General features: G+C 37.7%; 1 protein-coding gene across 6 annotated transcripts in view; it reads left to right on the top strand.

Moving 5' to 3' along the window:
• The window catches only part of TTC29 (tetratricopeptide repeat domain 29), a 219,867-nt gene that overhangs the window by 59,887 nt on the left and 132,655 nt on the right, over positions 1-27,325 (top strand). For all 6 annotated transcript variants that reach the window (XM_065596440.1, XM_065596439.1, XM_005284274.5 and 3 more), the window contains 2 exons: positions 10,622-10,807; positions 26,824-27,036. In XM_065596440.1, coding sequence (XP_065452512.1) covers positions 10,622-10,807; positions 26,824-27,036 — 399 coding nt within the window. The remainder of the gene's footprint in view (positions 1-10,621; positions 10,808-26,823; positions 27,037-27,325) is intronic.

Here is a 27,325-nt window from a genome sequence, read left to right as displayed (position 1 = left end):
CGCTGCTGCTGTTAAAGTCTGATCCTGTTTCTTGGAAGACAAAACAAAATACACACAAAAGGGGAGAGAAAAGAACAGCAAAGATAGAAAATACAGTTTCTGGTTTTGACTCACTTGTAGCCTCATTGCTGGAGAAGCACAGGCACAGCACATAGTCTTATCAGCCACTCTGAGACTTGGAAAACTTGTACCAGCATTGTGCTGTTTTGGACATTGCTTCCAGTTGCTGCTTCCTGGTCATAGGCTTTCATCAGTCTTGCAAAATATACAGTCTTGGCCACCTAAGCCAGACTCTTATTAGACAGAAGGAAAGAGGAGAGGGATAGGAAAGAGAAGAAATAAAGTGGGGAAGGAAAAGGACACATGGTGTGGGGAGAGGATATATGCAAATTCACACATCCCAGGTGGTGGTTGGGATTCAACTGAAGCCAGTAGAAGTGGCAATGACATCTGGGTCCCGTTCTATGGGCCAATCTGTTGAAGATTTTTCTCAGGATCAGGATGACAAAGGCCTGGGGTCCCAAGAGATGGTTTGAGTAGAGCTATGATAGTGAAGATCTCTCTAGTAGGCCACTTTTCCCCTAAATTCTGTTTTTTAAGGACCCCAAAAGAGAGTGTTGGGTGGAATAGCTCATCCTTTCATTATTTTTCCGCCAATTAACCCTCGTTTCTGACCCACCAATTTTGGTTCACTGATTTTTGGTCTCTCACTGTCTTGTTTACCAGGTATGATCTTAACACAATTTTTGAATTATATCAGTAAGCCTTTGTGTGTGGACTAATTCAGTCTTTCTGTCTCCATTTTGTACCTTTTCCCATCAAAATTTGTGATTGTAGGTTCTTGTGACTTTTTATAAACTTTACTCAATTTTTACAATTGAGCTCACAATTAGGGTAAATTTGAAGGCCCAGTTATCACAATGCTACTTCTTCAACTTTCTCTGAGGATTCAGGCCCTCCATCTCATTCATCACTAGACTATTTAAGACAGTTCCAGAAGTTGGTAGGACATAAGACAGAGGCTCTGGCATTGGAAATATCAGCAGTCCATGAAAAGACTCTCATGGCTATTCAACATTCTAGAGCCTAACAGAAAGAAACTCACTTGCCCCATTACTATTAGACTGCTGGACCCTGTTAAGAACATCCTCAATCCCAAGCACATCTGAGAAGGCAGAAGAACTTTCCTCAGGTGTCATAGCAAGGCGTCCTGTACTTCCTAACCTACTATACTCCGGACTCATGGGTAGTCTGTTACCAAAGAAAGGGTGAGATGTTCCAACACAGGTCAGACCTTCCTATTAGATAAGCATGGCAAAAAAATTACATTTTGGGAAGGAAAGTGTACTTTCAGTATGGCCAATTATAAAGCCAGGCATCAGTTTCATCTTTAGGAGCAAATGCTCCCCATAAATGACCACCTTCCTGAGGAGCAGAAAAAGTCAGAAAATGTGCTGGTGATTGAGGAACATGAAGTGACCAAGAACATTCTTTGAGGTGGTTTATGAGGCTTAAGACATTCTGGCTCAGATGTTTCTTTCGGGTAGTACTCCTTGCTTATATCATTGAACCTTTCTCCTAAAGCTCAGGCCTGTACTGAAAATTTGTATTGAGGGTGAGGTGCTTTTTCAGACTCAGGAGAGAATGAAAGACATCAAGTTCACCACAAGATTACTGAAACTCCTTCAGTAATGTCAGATGAGGAGCACCTCAACATTCCTGTTGTGTTATCAAAAATCTTCCTTGCCATCCTTAGCTTTCAGCCTCAATATCAGAAGAGGCAGAGAAATGGAAAATATCTAACAAAGACAGCTGCTTCATATTCTGCTGTTTGTCTTTCTCAGAAAAAAGAATGCAAATTTGATGCATTGGCTGAAAACCCAAAGGCCAGTTTTAATTTCTGATTTCTTCTCTTTACCTCTCCCTCTGGTACGCACTGTTTGGGCACTTGTTTGATACATTTTGTTGTGGCTTGGGTGGATTTACTATGGATTCTTGGGTACTCAACATCTGTCAGTTTTGATAGGTGGTCCAATTCCACTCCAAGGTTCCTCACAAAGTAGTATAGGCACCATGCTAAGTAATCATTTTTTTCTCCTTTGTGACACTGCCCCCATGTAATCACATTTTAAGAGTTGTATGCCTGGCCATGCAATTTTTTTGACTTTTAGGGGTGTGCACACTTTCTTTGAGCCCAACATTCTGCTAACTGATGGTATGAACATCTCGTCCCTTATAACTGCCTGTTGACTCTTCTCTACTTCCAGAGGCTTTAGAATTCGAACTCTGTGCAGCAAGAGAAAGGGTCAGTGTAGCTCTTTGGAAACAACACATTCAAATTTCAGAGAACAAAAGTTACTTTGATAACCCCTTTTCATCTTAAAACTTCATAGTTTAGACGTTTACTGTGTGTTGTGGATTTTCAGATCATGGCTTGATGAAATATCTTCTTCCTGGGTGCATATACATATTTACTGTTAATTAAAATATCCCCCACTTACCAGACTTGTGCATCTATTTTCAAATGAGTTTGTGGTATTAACACATGTAACCTTGGAGCCATATTGAAGATATTGAGATCTGGGAGTAATTTTGGGGTTTCTCTATTTTAGTGGTTTTAAGGAGATTGCCAAGGACACCCAGATTTTGGGATGGATGATACTTCATTTAGCATAGTAGAAATCTAAATATATATATATCATGTATATTGTGACAGGGCAAGGCCAGATGGCTATAGCAGAGTAGTGGGAGACAGATATATTAGCCACAGGCTAAACAAATTCCTGTTACCAGGATAAGCAAATGGCAGGTGCTCCAGGTCAATTAAGACACCTGGGGCCAATTAAGATCTTTCCAGAAGGCAGGGAAGACAGCGGTTGATTGGGACACCTTAAGCCAATCGGGGCTGGCTGAAACTAATTAAAAGCCTCCCAGTTAGTCAGGTGGGGGTGTGTGTCAGGAACTGTGGGAGGAAGCCGCGCTGTTGGAGAAACTGAGCAGTGCAAACTGTATCAGACACAAGAAAGGAGGCCCTGAGGTAAGGGTGAAGTAGATATTGAGGTAGTGTGGGCTGATGTGGGGAAGTGGCCCAGGGAATTGTATGCATCCTGTTTCCAAAAAGTCAGCTACTGTAGCTGCTACTATTAGAGTCCCTGAGCTGGAGCCCAGAGTAGAGAGCGGGCCCAGGCTCCCCCTCCCCTCCCTGATTAATCACTGAGGCTGGGAGACAATAGAGATTGTGCGAGGGAGGATAGCTTCTCCTCACCTCCCTTGCTGGCTTATGATGAAAATGGCTCAGTAGGCTGTGACCCTTGCCTCTAGAGAGAAAAGGGCTACATGGAGGGTCACAGTGAACCTCTGAGGCTAGTGAAATCTGACAGGAAGCACGGGATCCACGGAGACAAGGTCAGAGCTTTGTCACAATATGTAGGATCTAGAAACCCTATTATAGACCATTTTTGTTGTTCATGAATCATGTTAATTATAGAACACAGCCAACAATAACCTTAATCTAAAATGCACCATTTTGAGAATTCTGATGAAAGTTAAATAATATTTTAGAATCACAGAAATAAAGAGCTGGAAGGGTCCTCAAGAGGTCATGAAGCCCTGCACTGAGACAGGACCAAGTAAACTTAGACCATCCCTGATGGGTGTTTGTCCAACTGGTTCTTAAAAACCTCCAGTAATGGGGATCCCACAACCTACTTTGGAAGTGTATTCCAGAGTTTTACTATCCTTATGGTAGAAAGTTTTTCCTAATATTTAACCTAGAACTCCATTGCAGCAGATTGAACCGATTACTTCTTGTACTACTTTCAATGGACATAGAGAAAAATTCATCACAGTCCTCTTTATAACAGTCCTTAACAAACTTGAAGACCATTATTAGTCCCTTCTCAGTCTTCTTTTCTTAAGACTAAACATGCCCTGTTTTCATAGGTGGGATTTTCTAAACCCTTTATTATATTTGTTGCTCTCCTCTGCACTCTCTCCCATTTGTCCACAGCTTTCCTAAAGTGTGACACCCAGAACTAGACACAGTGCTCGAGCTGAGGCCTCATCATTGCTGAGTAGAGCAGGACAATTACCTCCCATATGACACTCTTGTTAATTACCCCAGAATGATATTAGCTGTTTTTGCAACAGCATCGCACTGTTGACTCGTATTCAATTTCTGATCCACTACAAACCTTGATCTTTTTCAGTAATATTACCACCTAGTCAGTTATTCCCCATTTTCAGTTGTGCATCTGATTTTTCCTTCCTAAGTGTAGTACTTTCTTTATTGAATTTTACCTTGTTGTTTTCAGACAAATTTGTCAAGGTCATTTTGAATTCTAATCCTGGCCTCCAAAGTGCTTGCAACTCATCCTAGCTTGGACTCATCCACAGATTTTATAATCATACTCTCCACTCTGTTGTCCCAGTCATTAATGAAAATATTGAACAGTACCTGACCCTACCAGACCCTACTAAATGCACCCTCCCAGTTTGACAGTGAACCATTGATAACTACTCTTTGAGTACAATCAGCTGTGCACCTAGCTTACAGCAATTCCATGTAGATCATATTTCCCTAGTTTGCTTATGAAAGTGTCATGTGGAACAGTGTCAAAAGTCTCATTAAAATAAATATATATTAAGTCTACTGTTTCACCCCATTCACTAGGCCAGTAACCCTGACAAAGAAGGAAATTAGGTTGATTTGGCATGATTATCTTCTAGGTGCTTACAAACTGATTGTTTAATAATTTGTTTCAGTATCTTTTCAGGTACTGAAGTTAGGCTGACCAATTATATGGTCTATAATTTCCTGGGTCCTCTTTGTTCTCCGTTAAGACAGATACTATGTCTGCCCTTCTTCAGTTATCTGGGACCTCACCCGTTCTCCATGAGTTCTCTAAGATAATTGCTAAAGATTCTGAGACTGTTTCAGCAAGTTCCTTAATTACCCAAGGATGAATTTCATCAGACCCTGCTGATTTGAGTATGTCTAATTTATTTAAATATTCTTTAACCTGTTATTCCCCTATTTTCCTTTGCAATTTGTTTGTATGGGCATATATATTTCGCAAATCTATACTTCAGAATTCATCAGTGTTAGGGATACATTTCTAATACACTTTGAAAAAGGTATGCAGTGTGGCTCTTCTAGGTGAGCTGCTAGTGACACCTATTATAGTTAAGCAGCAGCTCTCCTGTAGTTAAGCTTGTGAGTCATTTACTGTTTAAGAGATAACTTTTCTAAATTCATTTAAGGTGAGAAATTACTACTTGTAACCAGTTTCTTTAGTATCTTATGCTTAGGTTGCATTTTTGTTTTATTTGCTGGGTAATCTGCTTTGATCTGTTTACCATCCCTTATAATCACTTAAAATCTATATTTTGTAGTTAATAAACTTGTTTTTATTTTGTCTAAAACCCAGTGTGTGGAATTCATAACTGGGGTTGGGGGGGGGCAGCAAAAAGCTGATGCATATCTCTCTCCACATTGAGGGCGGGAGCGAATTTCATAAGCTTATGCTATACAATTCTCTGTGCAGCGCAAGACAATACAATTTTGGGTCTACCCTTTAAAGTACTGGGCAATTCCTTAGCTGAATCTTCCCATGCAGAGCTAATCTCAGCATCTGTGTGTAAAGCTGCAGCTGCGTCTGTCCCTACCCATATGTGTGCTGGTAAAGTGAAGTCCGAAGCCTGAGGGAGGGCTTGGCTAGCTTGCCTCAGCAATACAGTGTGAAGGAAACCCAGGCTGGTGGGTCAGGTGGGCTCAGTGGTACCCCAGTTCCAAGTGGCACGTAATATGGGCCTGGGCATTGTAGTGGATCACAGATTGAATATTTGCCAACAATGCAATGCAGTTGCAAAGAAAACTAATTTAATTCTGGTGTGTATTAATAGGACTGTTGTATGTAAGATATAGGAGATAATTATTCCACCCTACTTGGCATTAGTGAGGCCCCAGCTGGAGTACTGAGTCCAGTTTTGGGGCACCACACTTTAAAAAAGAATGTGGACAAATTGCAGAGAGTCCAGAGAAGAATAACAAAAATGATAAAAGGTTTAGAAAACCTCACCTGTGAGGAAAGGTTAAAAAAACTGGGCATATTTAGGCTTGAGAAAAAAAGACTGAGGGCGGGACCTGATAAGTCTTCAAATATGTTAAGGGGTTTTATAAAGAGGATGATGATCCATGTCCACTGAAAATAGAATAAGAAGTAATGGGTTTAATCTGCAATAAGGGAGATTTAGGTTAGATATTAGAAAAAGCTTTTTAATTATAAGGACAGTTATGTATTGGAATAGATTACCAAGGGAGGTTGTGGAATCCCCATCATTGGAGGTTTTCAAGAACAGGTTAGAGAAAGACCTCTCAGAGATAGTAAGTCCTGTCCCAGCACAGGGGGATGGACTAGATGACTTCTTGAGTTGCCTTGTAGCCCTAACAGATATATATATATGTTGACATTTGTGTGCATATCACCTAGGAAGTGTTACTAAATTTACTTGTAATATTTAGGCTAACCACTCATCACACATTGTTTGCTATTCATCTAGTCAAAGCATCAGCTTTTGCTGGTATCAAGCATTAAATTCAGTCTTGCATTGTGAAATTTGAATATCTGTGTCTTGGAGCAGTATTGCGACATTGCATAATTTAGTACATATATCAGTATCTCCTACATAAAAGATCGCAATAAGACTTTTATACCACACAACATATGATCATTGGGCAGAAAAAATAGTGGCCACTTTAGATTGCTTTTTATCACAGTTTTCTCTAATCTATGGTGCCAATTAAGTGAATTATTATAACTTGACCATTTCCAGCTGAAATAACTAAAATCTTTATCAGTTACATGAAGGTTAATAGTTGTTTATTTGGGAATAGAAGAAAATGCTGAACACTGGAACTGAATTTGCATCACATTATTGAGACAAAAATTAGAGTAAAATTTTAATTGAGGAAACAAAATGATTGGGAATGATTGCATAACAATGGGCACAGGAAGTTTATTTGTGGTAACCAAAAAGCAAATTAATCTGTCAGAAGAATAAAACAGAGTAGCAGTGAGTTACAAGTGCTGAAAAGATAATTCAGAGACGTAGAAATTTTGGGCCTGAAGAAAATAACACAAAAGAGTCTTCAAATGAAAATTCTCTGTATTTTAAAGGAAGCTGATTATGGAATCTTAAAAATGATAGAAAGTGTGGAATGTAAGAATGGATGTGCGAAATGTGAACAATTAAGATAACTCTGAGAAAACAAACAGGAATGGAGAAGGCAAAAATTGAATTAACAAGAGGACAGAGTTGTTTAACAACAAGGGAAGTAAGTTTAATTGTCAAAAGAAAAATAAAAAGAAGAACAGGAGTACTTGTGGCACCTTAGAGACTAACAAATTTATTAGAGCATAAGCTTTCGTGGACTACAGCCCACTTCTTCGGATGCATAAAGAAAAATAAAGGGGCGGTAAGAGTGGAAGAAAAGAGTTCAGAGTGGCTTCAGAAAACAAACAGGGAAAAATCTGCTCACATTACTCAAATTGGCCAGGATCAGATAAAAAATGAGAGTTGTTAAAGCACTAGTTAAATGTGTCAAGGGGATGGCAAGAAACATGAAGGGGTATGTGATATTTGGAAAAGTCAGAACAGGGAATAGCACACATGAACAGAATACAGAGACTTCTGTTATATGACACTTGCTGCAGTGCTTCATCGAGGTTAACTTGAGGTGATAAAGAAATTAATCCTGTCTGAAGATAGTACAAGGCACTCAGAATACTTCATATTAGAAAATATGTAATCCAAGTTTTGATTTTGAAATGGAAAGATGTAAAAATGGGGAGGCTGTGGAAAAAATCTCTCTTCCTGGTTAGAACTGAAGCAAGGAGTTGTAAATTTTGTACAGAACACTCTTCAGAGTAATTACTGATAACTTTTTGTTCAGACAACCTAAGTGACTGACATGAAAGTTATCATTTGCAATCCATATAGTAGTTCTTTACAGAGGTTTGACTTTTTTGTCCGTCCCCACCCCCCAAATTGTCTTTAGAAAAATATACATTAAGGCTTGAATTTCCCTGTTAGATCAGCTATTATGAAGGCTTCAACATAGAATTTAAACATGTTTTGATGTGGTATTCTGATTTGTAAGCAGTAAGGAAAGATTTGCACTCCAGGAGTGAAATCCTGGCCCCTTTGAAATCAATGGGATTTTTTCCATTGACTTCAGTGGGGCCAAGATTTCACCCAGGGCTGGGTTTTTCCTTGTTTAGAGATAGATAAGTGGATGCAAGCTCAGGATATCTGTTCCTACTCCTGCATGTAGATCCTGTCATTGCTTTGAGCACAAAAGCTAATCAACTGTAAAAACAACAGCAAAACTTACAACTCACAGAACTCCTGAACACAAAGCATCTGTGTTCACACCTTCAGCTAGCCAACAGTTTCTCTCACCAAACACTGTCTGACCTGCTGTGAGATATGCATGCAATTGTATCTGTGTTAGTCCCAGGATATTAGAGAGACAAGGTGGGTGAGGTAATATCTTTTATTGGACCAACTTCTGTTGGTGAGTGAGACAAGCTTTTGAACACAGAGCTCTTCTTCTCTGTGTGGCTCGAAAGTTGTCTCAGTCACCAACAGAAGTTGGTCCAATAAAAGATATTACCTCACCCACCTTGTCTCCCTGCTGAGAGATATGTCTGTTTTAACCCCTCCATCTCCCCAAATACATTAAAATCCTTTAAGAATATGTTCCTGGACTTCCACTCGGTAACCAGCCACATAAACAATATATCAATCAAAGTTACAATAGCATTTTAGTCAGTTGTCCAAATTTAACTCTGGCTTAAGTGGAGACAAATTCATTACCTTATGTCAGCATTAAATTTGGCCTGATATTTTTGCATCTGTGAAGTAGACAGAAGGGTTATGTGTTCTGCTAATTACTTCTGTGGACCCTCTGAGCCCATGAGAGAATAGGTGCTTCAAACCCACAGTAAGAGGAAACAATGTGGTAATTATTGTCAAAGTTCTTCAGTCTGATGCTGATGCCTCTAAGCACCAGATCATTAACCTAATTCAGCAGAGTATTGAGATAATCTCCTGTGATTTTTAAATGGACTCTTTTGATGGGAAATCTCTCCTATTTCATATAAGCTGTAACTTAGAGCAATAAATAATACATTTGATAATATATTAACACTCCTTGGATTTTGGACTTGCAGCTAGCAACAGTTTAATTAAGCTTCATAAGGTGTCCAATGTGCTGTTACTTAGGTTGTTGAGAAGCTGAATAATGAATTACATTTCCAGTATCTTTATAAATTTTAGGACAAGATTGTGATATGTACTGTTGGTTTGTACATGTGGAGAGAGCATAATCTGTGAGGCTGCTACTTCACGCTTACTTTCGCAGGTGGGTGGAGAGTGGATGGAGCCCTTGGCTGGTCCTCTCAACATGCCACTAGGAAGTAATCTGCTATTGGTAAAGAGCGGGAGCAGACTGTTTTGTCCTTTTAAGCAAGGGGATTTGGGGTTTGAATCTCATTTACTTTCCAAAGCTGCTTTGTGGGCAGCACCTCTATGCACTATCCCTTATTCATAGCAAAATATAAAGTTTCAGTCTTGCCATTAATTTGTCACAGTTTTTAAGGAAATAGAAACAAAAATGTACATGAAAACTATTAGCCTTTTTCATTATTCCTTTTTACTTGTAATGCTTAAAATGGATATGAAAATGGTCAAGATTAGTTAAATAAATGTTTCATATAGGATTTTTTTCAGGTATTATTGTTTTCCTTTTACCTCCTTCATTGCAACCGCTAAGGGTATGTCTACACTGCAATTAAAAACCCACGGCTGGCCCATGCCAGCTGACTGAGGCTCATGGGGCTCTGACTTCAGGGCTGTTTAATTGCAGTATAGATGTCCAGGCTCGGGCTGAAGCCTGAGCTTTAGGACCCTTCAAGGTGGGATGGTCCTCATAATGTCTACACTGCACTTAAACAGCCCCTTAGCCCAAGTCAGCTGGCGTGGGCCAGCCACGGGTGTCTAATTGCAGTGTATACATACCCTTAGACACAGACAGTGATTCTCTTTCAGACTCAGGCCCATTCTGAATCCTGTCAATGCCTTTGCAGTCTCAATCAGTGGAGGTTGTTCAAGAGTCATATAAGGCATTCCCTTCTCCTTTAGTGGGGTTGTGCTGCTCCAAGCTCTGACATCTGCATAGCATTGTGTTGTGCTGACACAGGAGTGCTTTCTAGTAAGTCCATTTCTATAACAGGTACTTATTTTACATACTTTGAAGAAATATAGTTTGGTCTGGTATACAGAAAATAATATTCATGTATTCATATTCCTGCCACAATTCATTTTTCAGTGGTGCTTTTACTTGGAAGTTTATCCCTTTTCCTTAGTTTATATTTGTTTAACAAGTATGTATTTAAGAGAGTGTTACTATATGTAGTTGAATGGGACACAGTAAACATCCCTTTAACTGATATGTTTATTATGAAAATAAATCTGATTTTACCAAACAGGCCTTCCTCTTGAAAGTTAATAATATTCCATTGTTTTGACTGAATTGTAAATTTTTTTACATTTTAAGAGTACTACGAGGAGGTGTACAATAACCAACTTAATTTGGCCTACTGCTTCAACAACACTGAGGACAAATGGTTAAGGAATTACTTTTATGAACAATGTTTTAGCACCGCCCAGCTAATCAAAATCGATGGTGGGAAAAAAGAGGCTGAAGCGCATGCAAATATGGGCCTTGTCAATGAGGAACAAGGTAAGTAACAGTTTATATCATTACATCAAAATGTATTTCCATTTTCACACAGTCACATTCTATTGGTCTATATTTATTTACTCTGCACAATATTATACCATAATATATTATGTAATGCTAAAATTTCTGTGGGTTTGTGACGTAGTCATAATTTAAATTTTTAGATCGGCAAATCTACAAATAGAACAGTTCATCATTAGAGACAGAATTTTGCACCCCAGTTGTAGTTTGAAGGTTCTCATTCAAACTGAAGACAAGCTATGTGAATAGAGGAAGCATTTCTTTATAAATAAAGATGTTCCGTTGCTTTAAGTTTACCTCCTTTCATCATGTGCTGTTTGTTCAACTTCTCACTAGCTAATGTTGTCGCAGATTGTGAGCCTGTGATATCAATGAGAAAAGATGTTAATATAAGCAACAATTGACTTCATTGCCACATTTTAAAAATTGTGCTAGTTTTCATGGCAGAAAGGTTTGGGTGTATATGACAGGGTCTGTGTATGAAGGAGGTTTCTCTATACTTAATACTAGAAAAGAAAAACAATGAGCAAATTTTTCACCACAGGTAATTTGTTCTGTTTCTACTTGCTAAATGTACTTTAGCTGTTTATGATTTCTTCAAATGTATTTGTGTGAATATTCAGTTAATATCTTCTCATATATTTACTTTATAGATTGACCACAGACTTTTAGATATATTGCTTCAGTGTGATTGACCATGTAAGAAACAGTGTATTGTTTCTATTCTCTGATTTGATGAACAAGCAAGCACTTCTGGCATGAATCCTTGTCTATATAATTTTCATGAATACTTGTGTATGTAATTTTGAAATCTGCTTTCCACAAAAAATTTTGCTGATAAAACTCAATCATTCCAATGTTGTCAGAAAAAAATGTACAAAGGGTCATAGGTGTGGCAGAAGTTAATTTGTTAAAAAATCCTGAGCTATATTCAAAGAAAATATTTGAGGTATCTGTGATATTAAATTGTATTATTTGAGAAATAGAAAAGTAGAAATGTAGCGCTGGAAGAATCCTCACCTGGTCATCTAATCTGCCACCTGGGCTTTTTAAAAGAACTGAGCGAGCGGTCAGTCTGGAGTTGAAACCACAATGAGCAGGCAGACTCCTGTGAAGGGCCCTGAGTCAGGGTTTTCAGGAGAAGGATACTCCATGGAAACAAGCCTGGGGACAGCATTCTTGCCCAGAATGGAGAGTCTTTAAGGTAGCCTAGAAAGGGGCTGGGAACAGGGCCCACAGGGTGGGCTGAAAAAGAAGGGGTTATGTTTGTTGTAATTTGGCTGGAAGACTAAGCCACATCTCCAGTACAGATTGGTGTGTGGAGAGCTGAGGAGACACACCTTGGGGGAAGGAAACTGAGTCAGGGAGCACCTGTAGTGCCATACTTGACCATTAGGGAGCACACTGTTATAACTGACAGCTGAATATGGGCCGGTGTGTTTTACTGATATGATGGCTAATGTCTGTTCTGTTCCATATAGTTTCTTCCTATATAGTGTGTACCATACTTATCACTGTCGTATCTCGGTACTTTTCAGTAGTGCATTAAGCAATGTGATTAACATCATTCACATGAGGAATATTATATCATGTTAAACTTATTAATTTGTTAACCTCTATACCAGATTTTCAGATAATGTATTATGTCTGTAGGAAAAGTGACCAAAAGGAAGAAAGGACTCTGAATGCGCAAAAGCCATGTACTTTGAAGGGGTTGTATCAAATTAGATTGAAAGTGTCAGTCTAACTTAAAAAACAGAAAAAATTAAAATAGGTATCTAATCTTTTTGTCTTTTTAAAAGCAGTTGAACAAAACTACTTCAAGCAAATTTTATAGATATGAAAAAACAGCAATTCTACTTAAACCAATAATTAACTAAGCACTGGAACAATTTATCTAGAGAGATAGTGGAATCTCCATCATTGGAGGCTTTTCAGAACAGGTCAGACAAACACCTGTCAGGGATGGTCTAGATCAGTGGTCTCCAACCTTTTTACACCCCAGATCACTTTTTGAATCTAAGGGCAACCCAGGAAATACTACGCTCCTTCCCCGAGGCCCCACCCCTTCCCCAAAGCCCCGCTCCACTCACCCATCCCCCGCTCTCCATCGCTCGCTCTCCCACACCCTCACTCACTTTCACCAGGCTGGAGCAGGAAGTTGGGGTTCGGGAGGGGGTATAGGCTCTGGGCTGGAGCCGAGAGGTTCACAGTGTGGGAGAGGGCTCTGGGCTGAGCCTGGGGCATGGGGTTGGGATGCAGGATGGGGTGAGGGGTGCAAGCTCTAGAAGGGAGTTTGGGTGCAGGAGGGGGTTCCGGGCTGGGGCAGAGTGTTGGGGTGCTCAGCATGAGGGTTGGGATGCATTAGGGGGTTCAGGGTGCAGGAGGAGGTATGGATTGCTGGCTCAAGGTGGGGGCTCAGCGCTGGGGTGCGGCTTCTCGCTAGACATCATTTACTTCCAGTGGCTCCTGGTCAGTGGCGGGCACAGCAAGGCTAAGGCAGGCTCCCTGTCTACCCTGGCCCCACACCGCTCCTGGAAGGGGCCAACATGCAGGGGGTGGAATAGATGACTTGTTGAGGTCCCTTCCAGTCCTATCATTTTATGATATAATCCCCTCAGCTTGTGTTTTAGATAGAGTCCCAACCTCTATTTCAGACAACTCTGAAATTAGCTGGGAAGTCTAAAGACACAGCTAGAACTAACAAACACCTGCAGTAATGTTATTTTTTCATAAACATACAAGACTTTTGTGCCTTTAAGCTACAGCCCTGCATTAGTGGTGGTTTAGAGGTGTGCTGTCCCAGCAGGATGTCCAAGGTATAGTGAAGCAGGAACAGTGCTCTCAGAGCAGAGTGGTGGAAATGTGGCCACTGGTACATCCTTTTACAGGCATTTGTTTCCCTCTACCTGGCTGGCTATGCAGAATGGTGCAAGTTCTTCCATGTGTACTTTTCAGAGTTTAGCAGGAGCAGCACTAAATTCTTATAAGCAGGGACTTCAAAGTGCCATTTAAAGTGCCCCTCTCCCCCTCCTGCTGACCTTCCTCCTCTTCCCCTCTGAGGTGCTTCCACCCACCACCAGCAGTCTGACCCTCCTTGGCCTGTGACCTCCTGAATCACTCCTCCAAATTTGAGTGACAGATTGGCAGGCAGGCCAAATTTGAGAAAGTGGCATTGTGACCTGGTGCATGGAGTCACAGAGCCACTAAGGTTTGGCTGGGTCAAAAAATGGTCAGTCATGGCCCAGCTGGCCCCTTTGGCTCTGCAGCCTGTGCTTGTAGGTCTTGCTCCCAAGGAAGTGTAGGGATTTGTAAGCTTATCTATCGTTACGTGTTACGTTAACCAATTACCCACCCCAAGGTGAGCGTTTACATGTACTTTAATCTGTAAGAATTCAGCCCCCAAGATCAACTGCAGTAGAAAGTTTACCAGTAGAAGGGGGAAACTCATGGTGCACGAGACTACGTAGTGCTTTTTGTATAATTACTTTTACTAACCAACCAAACAATACACATATTGCAATCTGGTAAAGGAGAGAGACACCAGTACAGACTGTATAATATTTGCATTACTCACACCAAGGTCTTATAGAAAAACCCAAAGTGCTTGTCTTCATCCTCTCCATTGTCATCTTGGTATTTCCCCTCGACAAAGGCACACAGGGTGGGATACAGCTTTCATAATGTGTTACGTTAACACCCACTGGGGTTCATACATATTTATGAAAGTTTTAGCCCCTTTTCCTTATTTGAATTGCTACATCCCACTACTTTTCAGGTTTCCCATTTTTCACAGGGTAACTCATTAGTTTCCCTTGTACTCATTGACATTTATGTCACCTTGTCACCATGCTAACAGGTGGCTACCTTAAGGAAGTCTCTAACATTTCACCCCAGCTACCAATGGTCATCTTGTGGTATCTGCTGATCTCTCATAGACATTATTGTCCAAACTCAGCAATTATTTTCAAAACATCGTCATATCACATAGACACAAGCTCAGCAGGTTTATTATTAATGTACTTATGGAAACTTGTCTTTGGCCTAATTTGGTGATGCTAAATATCTTACAGGCCTAATTACAACATTAATTAATACTTATATTTCACCTCCTAAAATCGGGTATATATCATATATATACCCAATATCTTTTATCCTTGGCTACAGATTACAATTGTGTCCAGTGAAGAAAATCTTCCAAACATATGCCAAGTGTAAGTCAATACTGTGTGTGCCAGAATCCATTGACAATCTGAAACGGAAGCTCTGAGATGTGTGAATTGTGCCATTCATCTCCCTGGGAGGTTAACTTTGAATAATTATTTTAATTTATATTCTGGTACAACATAGAGGTTCTGTTCAAGAGCAAGTCCTTGCCCTGAAGAGTTTTACATTCTAAAAGACAGGAGACAGAAAAAGCTAGGGAGAGTGGGGTACAGTATACAAACAAAGATCTAATTATGCCAATATCAGTGTCTGCTATCTCGGGATTATGGTGGACGAGAAACTGGATATGAGTCAACAGTGTTCCCTTGTTGCCAAGAAAGCTGATGGCATATTGGGCTTTATTAGTAGGAGCATTGCCAGCAGATCAAGGGAAGTGATTATTCCCCTCTACTAGGCACTGGTGAGGCAACATCTGGAGTATAGCATTCAGTTTTGGGCCCCCCAATACAGAAAGGATGTGGACAAATTGGAGAGAGTCCAGCAGAGAGCAATGAAAATGATTAGGGGGCTGGGGCACATGACTAATGAGGAGAGGAAGAGGGAACTGGGCTTATTTAGTCTGCAGAAGAGAAGAGTGAGAGGGGATTTGATAGCAGCCTTCAACTACCTAGAGGGGGTTCCAAAGAGAATGGAGCTAGGCTGTTCTCAGTGGTGGCAGATGACCAAACAAGCAGCAATGGTCTCATTTTGCAGTGGGGGAGGTCTAGGTTGAATATTAGAAAAAACTATTTCACTAGGAGGCTGATGAAGCACTGGAATGGGTTACCTAGGGAAGTAGTGGAATCTCCATCCTTAGAGGTTTTTAAGGCCTGGCTTGACAAAGCCCTGGCTGGGATGATTTAATCGGGGTTGGTCTTGCTTTAAGCAGGGGGTTGGACTAAATGACCTCCTGAGGTCTCTTCCAATGCTAATCTTCTATGACCTAGCTGTTTTTAAGTATCTCACAGCTGATTATTACTACATACAACTAATATGCTTGTATCATAAACTCACATGTTTCCAGATGCTCAAAGTCCCAACTATTCTCTACCCAGTTTCCCCTTGACAACTTCTAAAGTTCAGTTATGCAGTTTCAAAAATCTGCATCAAATTAGGGTGGGACATTTAAAAACATTCGGTATTGGCTTAATTCTCCCCCCATTGAAGACAATATTAAAACTCCCATCTACATCAGTGGGAGCAGCATTAGACCAATTCTGTGCACTTTTGAAAACTCCACCCTAAAAATGTAGACAGACCATGAAATAAATTAGATTTTATATTAAATTTAATAACAGGGGAGCTTCTGTTGCTGTTATATTCATTGGCCTATTTTGTATGTCAAAAATTTCAATGCCGGGGAAACCATGTAAAAGTGTAAGAGAAACCAGATAATCTTTTTTTAAATAAAGATTAAAAGACTAAAATACATGCTACATGGAAAATTCTCCATAAAAATACAACTACTAGTATATTATGCAATAAATAGAATAATGATAAAGAAAAATTCAAAAAAATTATATTTCTTCATAATCAAATAGTGAACTACAAGAATATTTAAGAACTAAACGTATTACATGTGACCTAGACTAGTGTACTCCTTAAAGGCTTACAAATTAGAATACTTTATATTATTTTCCAGTTACAACACCCAAGATTATAAAAACCTGCAAAATACTACACTCACCATCATTTCAAATATTACAAGTGCAACAGTTGCCATTAAAAAGTTAGCATTTGAGTGGTATATGAGATTATCAGTTTTCCTCCTTTATTTAGCAAAGGAAATATACCTGATAACTAGAACTGGTTGAAACATTTCTGATGGAGCAGTTTTTCATGAGAGAATGCTGATTTCACACAAATCTATCAATTCTGTCAAAATTTATGACAGGTAACTGAAATAAAACAAAGATCCAAAATTTCAACTTTTCATTCCAATTCAGAAAGAAACCAAATTTCAAAATCTCAGAATTTCCCGTGGAATGAAAATTCCAGTTTTCAACTGGCTCTATCGATATCAGTAGTTGAAATTTTGGATTTTTTTTTGGCAACATTTAATTTTGATTTTATCAATTTGACTTTTGTTCTACCATGATTTCTAATATAATATACAAGTTGGCTTGTATATTATGTAATATTATATAACTTGAAAATTGCAATGATAAAATCAAAACGAATAATTGATTTCAACCTTAATGAAATTAAATGTTTTATTTCAGTTTCCTGTCATAGTAGTTGTATTTTTATGGAGAATTTTCCATGTAGCATGTATTTTAGTCTTTTAATCTTTATTTAAAAAAAGATTATCTGGTTCCCAGTGGATATCTTGGCTGGGAGGTTAGGTTAGGAAAGCAAAACAGGGAAAAGAGTTTCCACATATTTCATAACTGGGTGATTTACAAGGTGCATTTCCCTAGATTACAACTGGGAAGGAAACTTTTTGAGATTAGTAATTAAAGCCCATTAGTCCAAGCTACCTTTTGAGCAAAAAAAGAGGAGCACTATTAGTAGGTGAGATCTGAAGACCATGTCATGCCTTTCCAAACATTATAGGCTTCATGTAGTGGCCCTGTCAGATCCGACAATTATCTTAGGGAGTTAGTCAAGAAATATCACTAAGTCCTGGATTTAGGTTTATATGGGGACTGCTATTTAAAGATTGTTGTCTACATCAGAGGATCTGAAAGGCAGAAAATTGACTTTTCCTTCCTGTAAAATGGAGTTTTGCTCATCAGATCTCATCATTTGGAACCCTACCAAACATTGATTTTATGTAATCATATAAAAAAAAACCCACTATTTCTAAATTATTCTACAACTGCATTATTTTATACAATAGCTGTTTTATTGTTCTAGTTGCATGAGAAGTTAATGTGTCAGTTAGCTAAGGAAGCACTTGACTGGAGAGTCTGGCATAAGAGGCTTAAGAAGTAGTACAGTAGGAGAAAAGGTCTTTAGATGCTGCTGCTTTTCCCTGCCAGTCAATGGCCAGAGGGAAGCACCTATAAATCCAGATTGACAGATCTGAAGACTAGACAGATTGAAAAGGCTTATTAGATAATTGAGTCTATCCCCATCCAAATGCAGGATGTAGTTTCCAGATAAAGGACAGCATATTATTACATAGAAATAATATATTGTTATTGATATTGAACTGACAGTTACTGGATTGAATTGATGTTACAGAGATTGTGTATTTTCAATTCAAATTAATACAATCTAATAAAATCTGAGAGTAACTCCTGAACATACAGCATGAAGGAGAAAATTGCAAATTGAATTGATAGAAAAATATAGTACATCTTATTAATGTTTATTCTTATAACAGGAAAAAAAATACTGGCGGGCACTGTGAATGTTTTGAATTAAGTGCTCCAGCAGTTACTCCCAAAGGAGTATTGTAACAAAAAATATTCAAAACTCTTATTTTGTTCTTTTTAATGAATCTAACTTCCCTGTATGTTTATACTTCTTTAATGAAATAAAGTAAGTGTATCCTTTACATTTCTAATCTTAAGAAAAGATAAACGGATCTGATTTTCACATTAGGGAGTCTCTTAGTTTTAGTAGAATTTTTAGGGGCAGGAGACAAATTAATTCTATTCATATATTGTAGTGAAAACCTCTTCAAGTCAGTCACAGTAATGCATTAGTGCAAACTCTAATAATCATAATTTACATGTTCCATAAAAGTTTTATGGCCTAGGCATAAACAGTCTTATTTTTGACTCTTCAGGCATTTGGGGTTATAACTTTTAATTGAAGACAGAGTTCCTAAGATTAGTTCAAAAACTTCTTTATTTTATATTTTAAAAATTAAATTGAACTGTAGAAAGTAATTTATTAGAAACTTTTTTTACTTAGGCAAAATTAATTAAATATTTTAAAAACTTGCTATAATTCAAATAATTAAAATATATAATCCTTTTTCTATAAGTTAATTGTTAACATTTTTGTAGCATCAAGTATTGTTCTCTGCTTTATGTACATGTTTGTAAAACTACGGCATTCAATGAAGAGATCTTTTTAAAATATGGATAGTCACAAGTAAATTAAACTATGTTTGATCTATGTTAAAGATTCAAAGTCCAAGGTCTTTGAGTAGAACTTAGAATAAAAATGTAATTAGGTTACATCCCTAAAGTCTGATATATCTTTAAACAAGACTGCAAATGAAACTTTATTAAAACTTCATATGAATTATTTCATTGCTTTTTTAAATTCATTTTCCCTCTCTTCTCTTTCATGTCTATTACTGACATTGCTGCTTGTATTTTACCTGTCTTTTCCAGGGTATTTTCATTATTAACTGCTTAATGAGTAGTACTGAGATGAAGCTTCATTCAAAGCTGCCTGCTCAGAAACAGATTTTTTTGCTTCTAAGCTTCACAAGGTCTCGGACTACTGCAGCTGGGCCTGCAGTTCTTACCACATTATATAAACTTTTCTGGAGGCAGGATTTACTCCTAGTAATTGACAGAGGAGACACTGCTTCTAGAGATGCCTTCTCAATGGGACTGATGGCCAGTGGGAGTGGCCTGGCTGTCAGTTGAATAATTTTTTCCTCAGTCTTCCATTGTTGCTAAGATTGTCTTAAATCTAAAAATCATTCGTTTTCAACTTCTAAGGCATGATGGAGGGGCAGCCAGGCCAAATTTGAGTGGTGTGTAGGGTTGTGACCCTCTATGCCAAGTCAAATTGCCAACCAGCAGCACTTTTTGGTTGAAATACAGGATAAAAGGCATCCTGTACTGGTTTAGTATGGGACAGGGTAGTTTTCATTTCAATAGAAGACATCACTCATAATATAGGACTGGTGGCAATCCTAAACTGTTGGTGGATTCCCATAAACACACACTTTTTTTGGTAACAGATGTTTCCTTTCCTAGGGGTGTCAGAAATAAAAAGGTGCAAATACTAGTGCTGTCAAGCGATTAAAAAGATTTAATTGTGATTAATCGTGTGATTAATCGCACTGTTAAACAATAATAGAATACCATTTATTTAAATATTTTTGGGTGGTTTCTATTTTTTAAAATATATTAATTTCAATTACAACACAGAATACAAAGAGTACAGTGCTCATTTTATATTTATTTTTGATTATAAATATTTGCACTGTAAAAAAAGAAATAAAGTATATTTCAATTCACCTAATATAAGTACTGTAATGCTATCTCTTTATCATGAAAGTTGAACTTACAAATGTAGAATTATGTACAAAAAAAACTGCATTCAAAAATAAAACAATGTAAAACTTTAGAGCCTACAAGTCCATTCGGTCCTACTTCAGCCAATCACTCAGACAAACAAGTTTGGTTATATTTGCAGGAGATATTACTGCCCACTTCTTGTTTACAATGTCTCCTGAAAATGAGAACAGGCGTTCACATGGCACTGGTGTAACTGGCGTTGCAAGATATTTATGTGCCAGATGCACTAAAGATTCATATGTCCCTTCATGCTTCAACCACCATTCCAGAGGACATGAGTGCACGCTGATGATGGGTTCTGCTCGATAATGATCCAAAGCAGAGTGGACTGATGCATGTTCATTTTCATCATCTGAGTCAGATGCTACCAGCAGAAGGTTGATTCTTTTGTGGTGGTTCAGGTTCTGTTGTTTCCGCATTGAAATGTTGCTCTTTTGAGACTTCTGAAAGCATGCTCCACACCGCGTCCATCTCAGATTTTGGAAGGCACTTCACATTCTTAAACCTTGGGTCGAGCGCTATAGCTATTTTTAGAAATCTCACATTGGTACCTTCTTTGCGTTTTGTCAAATCTGCAGTGATAGTGTTCGTAAATCAAACAACGTGCTGGGTCATCATCTGAGACTGCTATAACATGAAATATATGGCAAAATACAGGTAAAACAGAACAGGAGACATACTATTCTCCCCCAAGGAGTTCAGTCACAAATTTAATTAACGCTCTATTTTTTTAACAAACATCATCAGCATGGAAGCATGTTCTCTGAAATGGTGGCTGAAGCATGAAGGGGCCTACGAATGTTTACATGACTGGCACGTAAATACCTTGTAATGCCAGTATCTCCCGTCAATGTAAACAAACTTGTTTGTCTTAGCGATTGGCTGAACAAGAAGTAGGACTGAGTGGACTTGTAGGCTCTAAAGGTTTACGTTATTTTGTTTTTGAGTGCAGTTATGTAACAACAACAATCTACATTTGTAAGTTACGCTTTCATAATAAAGAGATTGCACTACAGTACTTGTATGAGGTGAATTGAAAAATACTATTTATTTTGTTTATCATTTTACAGTGTTTATCATTATACAGTGTAAGTAAAAACTAATATAAAGTGAGTACTGTACACTTTGTATTCTGTGTTGTAATAGAAATCAATATATTTGAAAATATAGAAAAACATGCAAAATATTTAATAAATTTCAATTGGGATTCTACTGTTTAACAGTGCAATTAAATGCGATTAATTTTTTTTAATCATGGTTAATTTTTTTGAGTTAATTGCGTAAGTTAACTGTGATTAATCAACGGGCCTAGCAAATACCATTGAAACAATTACTTTAAATTACAACACAAAAGGTTAAACCAATAGTTCCTAAACCAGCACTGAAGGATAGTTCAGTACAGTGGTATAAATATAAGAGTCCTGTAACCCCTGCACATCATCCTGCTTCCCCCTGCCATGGCTATTGCTGCTCCCCTGCTAGTAAGTCTCAGCCCTCCAGTGCTAGCTTCCAGGCTGTTTGCTGCCCAGTCTTCCCTCTGTAGCCACTTTTCAGGCCTCCAGGCTGCTGCTTCTGCTCTCACAAAGCCTTTGGCTCTCTCTTGAGATTAATGTCCTTCGACCATAGGAAGTCCTTTTTTCTCTTTGTACTCTGGGGATTATGGAGCCTGTAAGGAGTCCCACTGACTTCAATACAATCCACTTTGCCTCAGGAGTCCAGTCTAGCCTATCTATTTGCTGAATTAGGGCCTTGTTTTATCATTTTGTATGCTATTTATTTCATCTTCCAGCAAATCTCCACTGAAGATTTATAAAACCTCCGTAAATAGTGGCTTATATTGGAAACTGTGACAAATCCGTAACTATTTCAGCATGAATAGTGCTACCATAATTATCATAATTGTATATATGAAACTAAAAATAATATCAATAGTTCAAGCAGTTAAATTGAAATGGAAGCCAATATCTTTTAAAAGTGGCAATAACATTTTTCTTTTTTTGCTATCACTAAATATTGCTTCTAGCAGACTTTGTGTACGTTGTACAGTATAATAATTTATTACAAAAGATGCCCACTGGTTTTAGATTAAAACGCAACATAATATACATGAAGCTTTATTGTTCCTTTAAACAGGTTGTTTTAAACTAAAGTGGAATATTTTGCTAACGTCCCAACAAATGTTTACAATTTAGAACTAAATGTGCTTTCGGCTTGTACTAGTATTGCTGAAGAAATGTGCATTATAGATCTGCCACATTTTTTTCATACAGTTGTTTATACTGCATTATTTTCATTGGTAAATGTACAAGCTGAGAGAAAAGGAAATAATTAGGTACTTTCAATATTGCTGAGGCATGGAGCTAGAACAGGTCAGTCAGTGCATCTTATTGTGACATACTAAATTACCTGAACAATACTAGAAGCAATCTTTGGACCTAATTAACATCCCACCTAATTAATGTCATCTCTGTATGTACAGACCTCTAGACAGAGTCATACTTTATTTATGTATTAAATATCACATTATTAAAATTTGCTATCTTTAATCTCTGTATTGAAAACTTAAGATTTCTGTGCTGTTTTCTTAAGTGGGAGTAACTCTTCCTTTTTTTTTTCTCCTTCAAGTAATCAATGCACTGCTGAATGAGTTCATTTTAATGCACTCAATCATGCCTCTAATGTTTGTAGCTTACGGGCGCAAGCATCAGTAATGCAGGAATGTTATATGGCTTTAGTCTGGCCATTTCATAAAATATTCATGGAATCAAAAATGTGCATCAAAATAGCGGTTGGGAGAATTACATTTATGTGCCTGCTTTTATGGCAGCTTCACATTTAAACCCATTTGTGTTAATATCTAGTCAATCTTTCTACTTAAAAAAAAGGAAAATGGTAGTGATCATATACATCCTTCATGGTTAATATTTGTCTAAGATATCTGCTGTGATATAACATATATAAACTTTTGGAGTATTTTGTAGGAAGAGGATTTGTAAAGGAATACTTGGATAATATTCAGAAATATAAAATGTTTGTCTACCATGCTTTTAAGTTTATATCATGTTGAGTTTTGTTCTTTGAATGAATGGATGGATTCTCTTTTTTGTGGGCTTTCGGTAAATTCATACTCTTCAAATAGTTTTATTCAAAAGTAAACTTTCCTTCCATTGAAAAACTATAACACAAACCTTAGTGTGTATACATCTAGTTAGAATGAAAATAATAATGATTTATAATATTTAATTTATTTAGTGGATGAATGATGCTTTGTATTAATATAATTGTTTAGAATGGGTCTCCTACTGTAAAAGTTATGTGGTTATACCACTTCCTTCCAATTATTAAGATGAATTGATTACTGATAGCTTTTTGATGCCTTGTCCTGGGGCCCCAGTAAATTATAACATTTTTGTAGTACTGCTATATATTTTATAAGAATTACATTTGTGATTCTGACTCATTTGATTAAATGAGAGAAAGTATCAGTATTTCTCAAAATTCAAGTTTAAGACACATGGGGATAACTTCTGAGCACATTGCTTGGGGAAATTAGACATGCAGCTACTTTTGTTAACAATAACAATGGAAATAATTTCCTGTGTAACATTTTGAAAATATGTGCTATAGATTGTCTGGAAGCAATCATTTTTCTTCATGGAATCTGAGATAGATATATGGGATATCCTTTCTCTTCTACGAAATATTCTTGAGGATCCCTCCCGCTGTCTGTCCCTCTTCTTCCTTTGTCTATCTCCCTTTCTTTTCTCAAAGACAGTAAAAATCATTTTAAAACTAGCCTTCCCGTCATTGAATTGATATAAAAAGAAATCCTAACTTTTAAAGCAGAGATGCTGTGTAACCAGCTTCCATTCCTCCTAATACTTTCCATAATTTTATCTATTTGTTTATTTTTGAGTTATTACAAAAACACCTATTCAAGTGCTCTAGCTACTTGTGCAACAAATAAAATAAACAACAACAATAATAAAAAACAAAAATAACACAACACTTAAAATTAAAATACAGGAGACAATCCTACTAAATACACAAACTCAAACTGAACCAACTAGCCAAACAGAATGAATAAATTGATTCCCCATCACCCTGAAGATTTTATTCTCCCCAAGCTTTTGACTGTCTATACTGAAATGCTTCAGAGAACGGATAGACCTTGCAGGTGAAGATGGGCAATTTCAGGTTATTTTGGAGTGAGGAGTCAATTCCAAAAAATGAAATGTACTACTAATAGTAACTTCCCAGTTAATCCAAGAGGACTTCACCTTGAACTCTTTTGCTGATTGCAACTGTGATTCTCAAGTAGACAAATCCCAGGCCCGTTAAGTCAAAACCTTTCACTTTTTCTTTGCTTAGGAAATTCCCAGCCTATTTTTAAACTTATATTTCTTTTTATTTTCTGTTTAGCATCTTCACTCTTGTTCTTCTGTAACCAGATTGAGTTACTTGTGTTTTCAATCTTGGCTTCTTTTTTATGTCTGTAATGGAACCACACTTAGATGCATTTTCACCTAATTCTATCTGAATGATACCAGAAAGCACAGTCTGCCTCTGTATTTTGGTGCTCACTGAGTTCTGGCAACAAAGATGTCAGGACAGGGCCCTTATGGCTAGTTCAAAGGCCAATGGGATATATGGATTATATTACTTCAATTTCCGCTCTGTTAGGAATGCTCTCAAGGGAGTCCCTCAAATATGAGGTTGCCCCTCAAATATGAGGTTGCATGGGAGAACAGGACCACCATATACTGTAGCTCCAAGCATCCTAAACAGGCAATAGAAAGGTATGCTGATTCTGGAAGTTCACCTGAATCTGTCCATCTAAGAGATAACATCTCAGAGTCTGAGGAGGAACAAGTACATTAGATTCACCTTCGACATCCACCTCCCTGGATGACTTGCTTGTCACCTCTTCCTGTCCCTAGAAATCGTTTCTCCTTAAGGTGTTTTTTTTTCTTTTTAGTTTCACCTGAATAAAACCATATGTCTGCCAGTCTTTTCCCTCCATTATACATCTGGTGAAATTAGGTTGCATAAATTGAATGGCAAAAGAGCTTTGCATTATTACCTGAAAAGACTCAAGCCCTTTCAAAAGTCCAAGCCCTTTGTTCATGGACTTTGGGGGAAAAAACAAAGAGGGAAGTGAGTTGTGCCAGAGACTAGCCAAGTGCATAAAACTCTATATCCAGCTCTTTGAGTCAGAGCCTCCAATTCATCTTCACAGTAATCTATCCCAGAACCAAGGTCAGCTTAATCTCCAATCTCTGAACCTAGCAGCTTGGAGTGTGGTATTATGTTGACTTTTGACTTGGAATGTCTCTGAGCAGTTCACCAGATTGTGATAGGGGTTGTAAAGTTTCTTCAAGGAAGACTAATGCTTTGAAATGGAAGATAGATATTGTTATGGGTCTTTAAGAAGTCTTCCTCTGTCACTATATTAGGCTATCAGTAGATTGTCCACTTCCCTGGATTGACTGTAATCACAGTCAAGATTAATTTTGAAGCTGTATCAAATTAGCATCTTCTGATTTTGAGTCTTCATACATCCAACAGTTTAAGTTTTTGAAAGAACTAGTACATATCTTCCTATCTGTGTATGAGCTATTGCTTATGTGGAACTTAAATTGCTTTAACAAAGCTGATGAAATTCCTTATTGAAACTTCTTGAAGATTGTCCCCTTTACCATCTATCTTTGAAAACAATGTTGTCATGGCAGTAACTTCAATCAGAATTTTTAATGAGGAGCAATCCTTGATGACTGACCCTGTTACACAGCATTCACAGGTATAAGATGGTACTTTGTCCAAACTATAATTTCTTTACTAAAATTACCTTAAAGCTCCTTCTAAACCAGTCTACCTGTCTCCTAGCATTTTTCAAAGCCCACTCTTTACCCAGGGAAAGCTAGTCTCCATAAATTAGAAGTTAAGGAGGCTTTGAATTACTATCTTGGGAGGACTAAATTCATTCATTGTAAGTCTACTAGGCTGCATGTGTATATAAATCCAATAAGGGAGAAAATCCATTCAGATTGTTGAAATGGATTAGACTTTATCTTCAAACTTGTGTTTACCTTATCAGTGTTTCAGTAACTGAAGATATTAGAGCACATTTGAAAAGTTCTACCTTCTACTCCTTTCTTACCTTCTCAGAATCTTTCAGCCGAGGATCTGGACTGTGGTCCTTTACACACACTTGATTTTAAAATATCACATCCACAAGGTATGGTTTCTACTTTCTAGAAGATTCTGACTTCTGCTTCCTAATATTGTGGATACAGGCAACCTACTCAAAAACTACATTTACTAGTAAGTAACTTGTAGTTTGGGCAACAAATTGTGAATTGAAGGTAAAGATGACTTACTGATACCTGTAAGATCTGGAATATTTTTTCCGTTATTCATATTTTTATTAAGTTATGGGTTGATGATTTTTGGAACCTTTGTGAAGTGAAGTTAGAAACAACTTCTTTTGTAAGAAAATGATAATATGCAAAATGTTTTGGAATATTTTGTTAAATATACTGCTTATATTTATGAATTAGTTGTGTTTTTCAGGTCAGTTCATGAAAGCTGCTGAGCATTATGAAACATTCCATCAATTGACACTGGGACGGATGTGGAATGATGAGACAGGCCATACTTACAACTCACTGGCCTGTGAGCATCTCTGGAGAATTTACACATTACTAGCAGACAAAATGCTAGAAAATAAAGAACACCAACAGGCCATCAAAACTCTAATAAAAGCTTTTGAAATGGCAAAAAAAGGTGGGTGGAAAATAACACTTTCACATTCCTTTCTTTAATGTGCAGTCTCTGATTTTCCCAGGAGTAAGGTAAAAATCGTCAAGGGTTTGAATGATTATTTCCTATGAAATTCAAAGACAAATGCCATCAATACACTTCCAAATCTCACTGTAAAACAGAAGTGCCTTCTTGCTGACAGCAAGGAATCCATTAGTTTCTTGAAAGCTTTATCTCCAAAAATGCAGTCTTCTGGGACTATAGTGTTGTAAAACAATGAACCCATAATCAGAAGTAAGGTCATTTACAGAAG

Source organism: Chrysemys picta, chromosome 5, assembly GCF_011386835.1.
Source record: "Chrysemys picta bellii isolate R12L10 chromosome 5, ASM1138683v2, whole genome shotgun sequence".
In the NCBI taxonomy this organism is placed as follows: Eukaryota; Metazoa; Chordata; order Testudines; family Emydidae; genus Chrysemys; species Chrysemys picta.
This window is presented reverse-complemented; position numbering and strand designations above follow the sequence as displayed.